Source organism: Primulina huaijiensis, chromosome 14 (assembly GCF_012295235.1).
Source record: "Primulina huaijiensis isolate GDHJ02 chromosome 14, ASM1229523v2, whole genome shotgun sequence".
Taxonomy (NCBI): Eukaryota; Viridiplantae; Streptophyta; class Magnoliopsida; order Lamiales; family Gesneriaceae; genus Primulina; species Primulina huaijiensis.
The window spans coordinates 644,589-656,743 of NC_133319.1; the positions used below are offsets into that span (position 1 = coordinate 644,589).

At 28.8% G+C, this 12,155-nt stretch overlaps 1 protein-coding gene across 2 annotated transcripts; it reads right to left on the minus strand.

Annotated features, from left to right (window-relative positions):
- Positions 1-761: 761 nt before the first annotated feature.
- On the minus strand, positions 762-2,822 carry LOC140957377 (dof zinc finger protein DOF4.6-like). 2 transcript variants are annotated; one of them, XM_073414607.1, is made up of 2 exons: positions 2,580-2,822; positions 762-1,985 (listed from the first exon to the last, which is right to left on the minus strand). In XM_073414607.1, exons 1-2 carry the CDS (start codon positions 2,601-2,603, stop codon positions 1,131-1,133), a joined length of 879 nt encoding a protein of 292 aa, XP_073270708.1. In that variant the 5' UTR covers positions 2,604-2,822; the 3' UTR covers positions 762-1,130. The 2 variants fall into 2 exon arrangements, with proteins under 2 accessions (XP_073270708.1, XP_073270709.1); XM_073414608.1 differs by lacking the exon at positions 2,580-2,822 and adding an exon at positions 2,200-2,567.
- Between the last annotated feature and the right edge of the window lie 9,333 nt (positions 2,823-12,155).

A 12,155-nucleotide genomic window follows, 5' to 3' on the forward strand; every position in this document is an offset into this window, starting at 1 on the left:
ATATATACACAGTTGACATGCCCAACTAATTTTGCTTTCCCGTAGGGTTAAATAAAATCTGTTAATGTGATGGCCAAGTAATCAAGAAACATTAGGTGAAGCTAGCTTTTGGGTGAGGCAGGTGTGATCTACGTACAGCACTATATCACTAATCTTTATATATAGTTGTATATAATACGGTCTCCAAATTAGACATCGAGCACTTAAACTGGGGTCGACATTTGGAAATTTGTGATCACTGATTGTGGAATGCATTTTAATATATATAACAGGGATTCAATTAATTAATTCATCATGACATTCCTATTCTTTGAATTCTTTTCTTAAATGAATTGCTTTTTTTGGCTGGAAGAATCACATTCACCATCAGAATAATATTATTCAAACTTGCCAGTNGTCGTGTTTGTGTGTGTCAACTTTATTGACTGATTGGACCTTAATTTATACATTAATCCCGAGAATTCTAATAACTTTCATGCATCTAACAGTTCATATATAACTTGCATCTGATTTCTAGAAAAGCAAAATGAAACTCAGCCAGCTTTGAAGAAGCTAAGCTCAAAACGGGGTAGTTTGTCAGACATTTAAAAAAAACGATTTTCTCATTTGTATTTAAAATCACTCAAATATATTTTATGTGAAATATGTATTAATATATAGGAAATTTCAAACCGATCGATGATGGATTCTCCCACCATGCGTTTCGACTCTGCCACTGTTTATCAGCCATGGAAATGAACTGAAGAGATATAAAAGGCAAGTAAAAGATGAAAATGATTTATTTGGCATTATGCACAAAGCTAGGATTATACTTAAAAGTGATAACTTTCGAGATAATGCATGACAAATATCAGCATCTCACTTTTGGGAAACTATATGTATAGTTCCAATTAGTCATAAATCACAACACTCAAAAGACTAATTAAACGACAGACTAAAAACAATCGATACATAACAATCACATGATGTAGTATGTATGTTAGTCCGAAATAACTTCAAACAGTCAACCATTTCCACGAAACCAGAGAAACATATGTATACGAACATGCAAATTAAAGAAGAAAATATCAGAAAAGAAACACTGCATGGAGTCTAATACTTGTAATTGTCCTCCTCTCCTTTTCTCTCGATCAACTTAAAATTCCATTCCAGTATCCATTTGAATTTGAATTTGAATTTGAATTCTCTTGTTCCTTTCTTTGACCGGCTTCAGTAGTTGTGCTCGAATGCCGTTTCATTGCTCCAAAAGGAAACAATAAGCTTTCATTAATATTATTTTCTTGGGACAATCTACCAGAATTCCCATGAAATCCGTCAAAGGAGAAAGGAAGGGATGGTTTAATTTCTTGAAATTGGAATCCAGAAGCAAAAGGAGTGGCATTATTCTCCGTGTTAACCATAGGGATAGAGGGATTTAACCCCCTTAAAGCAATGTCATTCCTTAAAAAATTTAGAGATGAAAGTTGAGCAGGATTAAAGGATGGTGAAGAAGAAATAGAATTGATGCCATTTTGGTTTTCAATCTTGGGAAACTCTAGAAACTGAGGGATCACATGATAGTAATCTTGTGAAGCTGGGAAACCAAGATTAAGATCCTGCCCTTGGTCATGGCTTCTAGGGTTCTGCGAACCGAAGTTTGGAGGGTTCAGATCAGGAAGCTGCTTCTGGGATGAAACAGATGATGCAGTTGCCATTGATAATGAAGGTGAATTAATAACAGAGTTGGATTTCTTGTTCTTTCTCGAACCACCTCCAACCGGAACATTTCTTAGGGTTCCGCCTTCTGTCCAATACCTTCTACAACTCTTGCAGAAGTATCTTGGTTGAGTGAGGCTATAGTTGTTGTAATAACAGAACTTTGTGTTAGTTGAATGGCACCTTGGACAATTTAGGGCTTGGTCTTTCTGAGGCCTCACTTTTCTCTCCATTCCTTCCCTCGTGCATTCATTTGGAGCTGTTGCCATAGATTTTGTAGCAGCAATTTCCTGAGATTAATAATAGAAAATATATTATATAAGTAATATACGTTGGCTGGTATATAATTTGAAAGGTTGTACGTACGTTCATGTATTTGGGATTGACGACGAAATTAATAAAATTAGAAAGAGATAGACAACTAGCTAAACAGACAAAACTAGCTAGCTAGGTAACTTTTAAAAGAAAGGAGAACAGACATTATTAACAACGAATTAAGAATACCTTTTTCATATATCCTAGCTAGTCTTCATCAGTGCAGAACACATGCAAAAAAGGGAGGGGAGCGAAGAAACTTGTAATATATGGTGTCATGTCTCACACACAAACACACACATTTTCTGTATTTAAAAACTGTCTCAAACCTAAAGCTTAAGAGAAGAGACAAAGGGGTGGAAAAGGACAAGGTAATTCATATATAAGATGAAAGAAGTAAAATATGTACACAAATCAAAGGCAGGTTGTGGTCCAAAAAGACAACAAAACCAAGAATATTTTCTCCAACCGCATAAATAATCAGTTCAAATTCTTCAAGGAAATCGGACACCAGAAAAGAAAAGGAAAAAAAAACAATAATTGTGATAAACAAGAAAAACCCTTCTCACCTGAGTCCATTGAGCACTATCCATGAATCCAGAGGAGAAAAAAAAAGGAAAAGAGATGGAGAAAATTCTCCTCCTTTAATCGCCTACAGGTGTACACGTCTTTAATTCAAGAAAGTGGGTGTTATTTGAGTTGTTCAAGCTGGGGTGGATTTTTTTGAGTTGGCTTTTACTTCTTATGGGTGATGGAAGGAAGGAGGAAAGGGATTGTTTGTTTTGACTGCACTTATTATCCTACATATAATATATTCCCGAGCTTTAATCTATGGTGTGAACTTTTGTCTGCTTTTATTCACCATCATCCATCTTTTTCACTATTTAATTCTCCCGCGAGTGCATTTGTGAATGTACATTCTTTAGTGGATTTCTCTTTTTTGACTCCGGAATGAAGGAATCATTCAATCATGACGTCTCCATGCCATTCCCACAATCCCACTATATATCACTAGCTCGTTCTTCCTAATAAACAATTGTAGAGTATACACACACATATATGTAAATGAAGATTGTAAACTTCACACACACGAATATATATATATATATATATATGTGTGTGACTTTATATGTGAATTTCCATTTCTCTCCTTATTAATTATTTGTTTTATTAATAGCTTGTTTTTAATATTGTCTATCTTATTAATTGTTTGTTTTTAATGTTATCTACCCACATTATCAATTTAGATTTATTTATTTATTTTTTATTATGTAAATTAATATTTAATATCTTTTATGTCTACTCACATTATAATATGTTATTTTTAATCACATGATTTAGATTTTTTATTTTATCTTTTCTTACGTCAATTAAATTACTTAAAATTTAAAAATAGTTCATTGTTGAATTATGAATTTTCTTTAGTGTCTTATTAATATTTTTTTCATGTCCTCATTATTTATTTTGGTGACTTTGGCAATAACTTATTAGTTTTAAAAAATATTTTTTGCAAAAAAAAATTTCTTTAATAAAATATGGTTAAAAACTTTATTGTGATATATCATTTTTATAAAAAAAAAACTTCTAATTTTTAAATCTCTTTAATTGTTACAGTTGACTAAAATTTATGTGTTAAAATAAAAAAAATTGAACCAACATTTTTTGTGGTTTATATTTATAAATTATTTGAATAAAACAAGGTAAATGATCGTTGTGATTAGACCCGTCAATTTGGGTTGGGTTCGTCTATTTGGCCCACATCGTCAAATAATTTAAGTGTGTTGGGTCGAAATATTGTCAACCTATTTAAATGTGAGACTAAATGAGCCCGGACGAGTTTGTATTAAATATCAATATATCTACTATTATGGCTGTTCAATCATGAATTCCTCATATAAATGGGAGATTATCATCTTGATATTAAAATTATGATGTTACTATTAATTGCTTGTTTTTATTGTTGTCTACCCACATTACAATATATTAATTTTAATCCAATTTTTTTATTTTCCTTTTCATTATGTCAGTTCAATTAATTAAAGTTTAGAAATAGTTCATTGTTGAATTGTGAATTTTTTTTTATGTCTTATTAATTTTTTTTTTCATGTCCTCGTTATTTTATTATATTTTTTTTTTGTGACATTGGCTATAACTTATGAGTTAAAGAAATATTTTTTTGCAAAGGTTTATATTTAAAATTACTTTAATAAAATATGGTTAAAAAATTTATTATAATATACCATTTTTATTAAAAAAAAGTTTCTAATTTTTAAATCTATTTACTTATAACCGCTGGCTAGAATTTATGTGTTTAAATAAAAAAAAATTCAACCAACATTTTTTGGCGGTTTATATTTATAAATTATTTGAATAAAACAAGGTAAATGATCGTTGTGATTAGACCCATCAATTTGAGTTGGGTCCGTCGATTGGCAAACACTACTAAACAATTTAAATGGGTTGGGTTGAAATTTTGTCAACCTATTTAAAGGTGAGCCTAAATGAGCTCACACGGGTTTATATTAAATATCTATACATCTAATATTATCGCTTTTCAATTATGAATTCTTCACGTAAAAGGGAGAATATCATCTTGATTTTAAAATTAAGATGTTAGTATCTTGTCCATAAATTATGGGTTGTTCAGATATTTTGGTAGTCACCGAAAATTGAGTGTCAAAGTTGACATTTGAAATGTGTTTTTGAATTCCTGACAATATATATGTTCGTCAACATATTATTTTTAAGTTATTTTTATCAGTATTGTGAATAATAAACACGTTTATTGAAATAAATAAGTATTATTATATCTTTAAATTAATATCTACTTTCATGTTTGACATGTTCTGAGTCTTAGTAAAATGTGGAACAGTAGATTCAAGCAAACGAATACACAAAGTCTGGGGCGAAACCAAAATTATGTGGTAACAAGAATTAAAATATAAACAAATAAATTTTTAATGAATTTATCGAGGTTAAGATGCATAACAAATCTTATATCATAATATATAAAATTTCAACCTTATAAATGAAATAAATCATACATATATGAAATATACAAAATTTTATAACATATACAATCAAGTAATTTATTTTAATTGTATTTTATTCTACAAAAATTTTTTGTCAAACTCAGTGATTGTGGATTTAACATATATTAAATCAGCAAACTAAAGAGCGTGTTAATTAAACTAATTGAGTAATCACATATTTTGAATTTTTTAATTAATTTTTTATCTTGAAAATTTGTTTCATTTAATATTTTAAATTATAAGACACCGTTACTTTAACTAAAGACACATTTTTTTTAAATGTTCATAAGGACTCAATCACTAACTCATATGGAAAAATATTTATCGACATACTATATTGAAAACATTCTAATTAATTTGGCGCATTTGCTGAAAATTTTCTAATTAATTAAGAAAAATTCATTTACAATAATCATATTTAATCTTTTTGGGCTAACACCATTTATTTTATAAGATATTCATCGCAATTTTTTATTTGTATGTTAATCTTTAAATCTGAATTATGATGTATATTGTTTTTCTAAAAGTTATTAAATAACGATTTAATACATTTATTCGACACTTCAATATTAACATTTTAAAACATATTAATTTTATATTGTTTGCGTGCATCACTTCTAATCATGATTATAAAAATTCAATAAAAATTCTAAAAATGAATTAGGTAGAACATAAAAAATTACACAATTAATCAAAAGGCAGGAAATAAAAACTAAATAATTGTCTATTACCTATAAACTACTAATAACGACTTCTAAAGATTGAAGTCGGTGAGAGTGGAGGCCACTATGTACTAAAAAAATAAAAATTTAATGCTTGAATGAGTCACACTGCAAAGTTAGTTAAATAAAAACGAAGGACAAAGTTGGTTAATAAAAATATTATAATGAGACTAAGTTTAATGAGACTCATATATATAAGTATCTCACTTGGTCTCACCTTATGTTTTGTCACTGTACAAATCGAAAGTTTATGCACTGTAGTGTTCTACATTTTCTTAATTTTTCTCTTGATTTCAAATTTAATTTCATCATCTATTGGTCTTTAAAGATATATTAGAATTTTTTCTAAATATTTAATCTTAAATGTGATCAATTAACCAAATAATTATTATACTTTGTATACAATAATAAATAGATTAATATTTTTGAAAATATAAAAAGTAATATATTGAGAAGAATAAAAAAAGAATGTTTGAATTAATACTATAAGTATCTAATGTCAATATTAAATTTAACATCCTACATTCGAAAATGTGTTTATTATATATATATATATATATATATATATATGATTTTCTTATTTTAAAATATAAATTTTCAAATAAATGAAAAATGATTTTTTTCATACTACTTATGTAGAATATATCTACTCAAATTTCTTATAAATTCATATGATATAGTAAAAGGTTATTTGCATAAACTTATTTGTTGAGTGCAATAATTGATCATGTTGGGTAGAGTAATTAAAACGTTGTGCTTGAACTGTTGTACTATTTAAAATATTTGATTTGCACTGTTTTGATATAACAGTAAACGCTTCAGCCTACAATTGGTATCAGAGCCAAGATCGCGACTTTGATTTTCATTGATTGCAATTGGTGCAATTATTAGGAGATAGATTGTTTGGTACAATAATTGTCCACGATGGGTAGTCGCTTGAGCTGTTGTATGATTTAATTAAAGATTTGACGTGCATAGTTACCATCAGTTATAGCTTTTGGTAAAGCGACAAACGCTCGATCCTATATTATTCGATTGTAAAGCTAGAAGAAACAGGTTAATTGCATCAACCTTTAGTTTTGAATTGATCCCTTACATGTTACTCGATTTTTAAATTTAGAAACATTCTACAGTTTTCAAATATTATTATATATTGAATTATAATTTATCCCTTTCAAATTAGATAAATACAAAATAAAACTCATGTAAATATTATTAACAAAAACATTTAAATGAAATATTGGATTTGTCGATAATCAAAATAAGAAATAAACAAATTTTGATCCTTGAGTGAGAAATAAGATATTTAAATAAAGTTATAATTGCCACAATGAAATAGTGCACCTACATGCATTTATCACTGTATTTTGTAACTAAAATGTCAAAAAAAATCTCAACATATTATTTTATATCATACTTAAAATAATTATGAATCCTAAATTTTATTATTTTGAGTTGGCTTTTGTTATGATAAATCATTGTGAATAAATTGAATTTAAAAATTCTTATATCTATGTATATCACATATTAATATATCAACCTAAATCCAGGTAATAAAAAACTACAAAATGAACTTGTTCATCTTCAATGTACACAAATTATATAGTAAAGATATATGACATTTAAGACAACGAAGTAGAATAAATGTTCACATATAACAAAATATATACACAAGAAAAACAATAAATAAAAATATTTTTCTAGATATAAATATTTTTTTAAAACTTTTTACAGTGAGTTGGAGAAGATAAAAGAGAAAAAATATTAAATCTTTTGAGTTACACAAAAAAAATGAAAGAAGTGTTTGTCATACTATGAATTCAGTTTTCAAATTAAATGTATACTATAAAGTTATATTTACCGTTCAAACTTTATAAATGCAATGAATTTTTCTCAAGATAAGAGTACACAAATGTTCCCGTTAAGATATTTAAACAATTAGAAAAATTAAATATATTATTTTTCTGGAGGTGATATCAATATGACATTAGTAATTTGATTGTGCTAATTATGCTTATGAGTTGATATGAAATATTAAAATAAGTGTCATAAGAGTCAGTAAAAAGATAATTTATTGTCAAAAATACTATTATTATAAATTACAAATAAATGACAACATTTAATCAATATTTTTTAAAATTAATCCATCAGTACTTTTTATGTGATAATAGATTGTTATAATAATAAGGGGTGAACATTCGGTCGGTTTTGTTACCGACCGAACCGAATTAGTCATAATCAGATCGAACCGAAATATTTAGCAATAACCGAACCGATCGAATTAATTTTCATAACCGATGAAAACCGAACCAAATTAAAATCGGTTAATTCGGTTGGTGACCGGATTAACTGATTAGTTTTAAAAAAATTCGTGATTTAATTTAATTATATATGTAATTTTTTTAACACTAAAATCTACACAAATGCATAAAAAATAAAATCACATACATCACAAATTTTTTCTTTAGAATTAGGGATGATTTTAAAATTAAAAAGTAAAAATTTAAAAATATATTAAAATTGATAAAATAATAAAAATTTGTTAAATAATAGTATTTATTTTATCGGTTAATTCAATTAGCTGATTTCAAAATTTTGAAAATCGTAACCGAACCGAATTAACCAATATAACCGAATTTTTTTAATTTGAAAACCGAATTTCCGAATTGACTCGGTTCGGTCGATTAATTCGGTTTAACCGAAATTTTGCTCACCCCTAATAATAATGTGTAGTTTATATGTTATCAAGTATTAGTGTCTAATAAATTAAATGTGACTAAGAAAGTAAAAGCATCCAGTAGAAATTGTTGTCAATTTACATGAAAAAGAATAATAATCAAACAACATTATAAATAAAAAACAGCATATCATTGATTGTCAAAAAAAATTATAATAATTTAATATTATAATAAAATATATGCATTATTGAGAGAATATGACAAATAACAAAAGAAAACAATATGATAAAAAGATATGAGAAAAATTTTAGTAGTCCAAATCTTTTTCGAAAATTAAAAAAATATGTTTGTTTGTTTTTTCAAATTAGTTACATATGGTAATTAACAAGAATTGTCAAAATGTACAATACTATTATCATTATCTTTTGTTAAGTTAACTAATTTTATTTCAAATTTTAATTACTTCAACATATGTTTTCTACGTGCAATGCACGTGCATTATTTCTAGTATATATATATATATACTATCTTTGTATTCTTTAACGTACGGCATCAAATTGAATTAAATTTCTTACTTTCTCTGTGGATATGACACTATTAATCCAAAGGTTTAAATTTTTAAACGAAGGAACAATTATATATTGATGCATGTTGTGAAGACATGAAAAGAAAAAGATCCCTTTGCGCTTTACCCATGTGTTTTCCTTTATTAATCGAAAAGGCCAACGTGTTTGCATTTTCAGAACGATCATCATGAAAGAAGGAAAAAAAAACCTTACAGTTTTTTTAGCAATTATAATATTTGAAATGATTTAATTAGTATAAATACATTTTTGTCCCTTAACACAGTTTCCTAACTGAAACATTCTTCAACTACTTTCAGGACCAGTCCAAGAATTTAAGAGCCTCTGGATATGTAGCTCAACCAACCGGAGCAATTTCATTTCTTTTAGCCATTGATCCATATATGCATGAATTCTTGCTGCTTTCAGAATTAATGCATATATATACATGCTTTTTATTAATGGCTCGAATTCAAATATGTCTACCAAATATATTTTGGAACCACGTACATATTGAATGCAAGTGCCAAGTGGTACGTAGCCAACCAATGAACTCATAAATAAAGTGATCTGAATGCACAGATGTAAATTGACAAAATTGAAATAGTGGCGTTTGTTAAGCATTTGATAAACAAAGGCCGACAAAACAAGCTTTGGTGGGCTCCATAAGTCTGCAACCTATTTTGAATTTTCCCAGCAGCCCCAAAAATTTTTTAAGTTTAGATATTTTGTGCGATTTTTACTGATTTTGTTAAAATATTTTCTAGATCACAATCTTGTTGGTTCATTTAAAACATCTTATTGGTTCATGCAAGACTGTTTTGCTATTTTAATTATTCTTAAAATATCAATAATAATAAAATTAATAATTTTGAATTAATTCCGAATTAGTGACGTCGAGTGCATATATATATGACTATTAAATATATAATAATCAACTTTTGGAGATTCCCTCCACTAGCTACCACCCAAATTTAGCTTGATTGTTGTTAAAAAAAATTTAACTTGATTATTGCATATCTCGTTGTAAGCCTTTCAATTTTTTCTTTCTTTTCCTTTCCTATCCTATCCTAGTCACTATGTTAGACATACGTAGGTTCAAATGATCCGGATCATGCAGATTTTCTTTCACCATGACGATATTTATCATCTGTATATGTATATGAGTAATAATTCTGCAGAAGACGACACTCCTGATAATACTTTGAAACGCTGAAATTAATATTTGTGTCATTTATTACAACATTTCAGTTAGTACACGCTGCATGCACAACCTTAAATACTCGAATTCGAAATTTTTTGAGGTTGCATTATTTCTTTCCTGCAAACGTATCGTATTCTTACAACTGAATCTTTATTCGATGGGATTTCTGGTTTATTTTTCTCCTGAAAACGCATCATAAATATGATTCCCAAATTGTCTAATAGTCGACACTGCGTGCTGCATTCAGTACTTTATCACTGTGTGAGCTAAAAACACGGTTGATCATATAAGGAAACCCCATTTGCAAATTGTCTGCTTTATTTTACATCCAAACATCTTGCATGCATCATTTTCATTATAACTTTCCAGACCTTTTTTATTCTTGTACTTTGATAGTACGCACAAATTGTAACCATATCGAGAACAACAATTATTTGTTGTCAGAAAACAGTTTCAACAGATGCTATATATATTTTTCTCATGAGGAGATTAGGTGTACATACACACTAATCACAGAACACGGCATGTCAATTGTACTATCAAAATTTCTTAGTACATGGAGAAAATCAGTGTTAAATAAATCATATTCGATGAAATTAATGGTTTTGGGCAAAAAATAATTAAAAAAAATCTAAGTTATTACATGAAAATCAAATTTTTACAAGTTACAGACGAAAACTCAAAATAACCCAACTTACAGGACTGAATTGAAATTTTCCGGTAAATATTTATTTCAAGAATCCATATTTGGAAAATGTGTGGCTTTCAATGGTCCATCATACTAAATAGTGTATAAATGCAGCTCACTTGGGATGTTTATTTGTGTGTGTGGTGTTCTTTATGAGGACTTCACATCGATCACCTGTATAGTACTTCAACATCTCGATTGTTTTTATTTATATTGATCAGCATACATGTGCTCCCTTCCCTATACCTAGCTAGTCCAAGTACGTACGTACTTTATAGAGAAAATCATTATAAGCTAAAAGAAAATAAAGTAAATATCATGAGGAGAGATTGCTGTTCTGAGATACTACTACAAAGAAAAGGTCCATGGACCGCTGAAGAAGATGAGTTGCTAATGAAATATATTCACACTCATGGGGAAGGCCACTGGAAGTCCTTGCCCCATAGAGCTGGTACGTACTTAATATATTTTCATCCTTAATTCTACGTTTACTCATCATGCATGATAATCTGATCAATGTCGATCAATATTGTTATACATGTCTGGATTATGGTATGTACATGCCTCATGAATGCGTGATTGATCGATGATATGATACCATCCTGTATAGATTAATACATTTCGATTATGAAGGGCTGCTTAGATGTGGAAAGAGCTGCAGGCTTAGATGGATGAACTATTTGCGGCCCAATATCAGGAGAGGCAACATCACTCCCGGTGAAGATGACATTATCATCAGAATGCATATGCTCCTTGGAAACCGGTGGTCCCTGATTGCTGGTCGTCTTCCAGGTCGAACGGATAATGAGATCAAGAATTATTGGAACAGGCATTTTCCCTCTCGCCGCTCCCCAGTTACCCTTCAGACACGGTAAAAATGACCCTGATCTCAATGGCCCTAACAAGGGGGATATCAACAATCACTACAACAAAAATCGTATTTAACAACACATCAAAGACAATGGTTTTAACAAAAACCGTTGTCTTTTTACTTTTAACAACGGTTTTAACAAAAACCGTTGTCGTAGCCTAAAAAAATCCGCTCAAAGACAACAGTTTCTTTAAAACCGTTGTCTTTGATATATCTACGACAACGGTTTTTAAAAACCGTTGTCTATGAGCGTTTTTTTTTTGCCTACGACAACGGTTTTTAAAAACCGTTGTCTATGATCGTTTTTTTTTTTGGACTACGACAACGGTTTTTAAACTGTTGTCGTATTAGCGTTTTTCTTCAAGCTACGACAACGGTTTGTAAAAA

What these genes read in the sequence shown, in the direction of transcription:
- LOC140957377 (XM_073414607.1), bottom strand. Translation starts at nt 2,603, where the DNA reads ATGGATAGTGCTCAATGGACTCAG. An exon ending in ATAGTGCTCAATGGACTCAG is followed by an intron (nt 1,986 to 2,579) that starts GTGAGAAGGGTT and finishes TATTAATCTCAG; the next exon opens with GAAATTGCTGCTACAAAATC.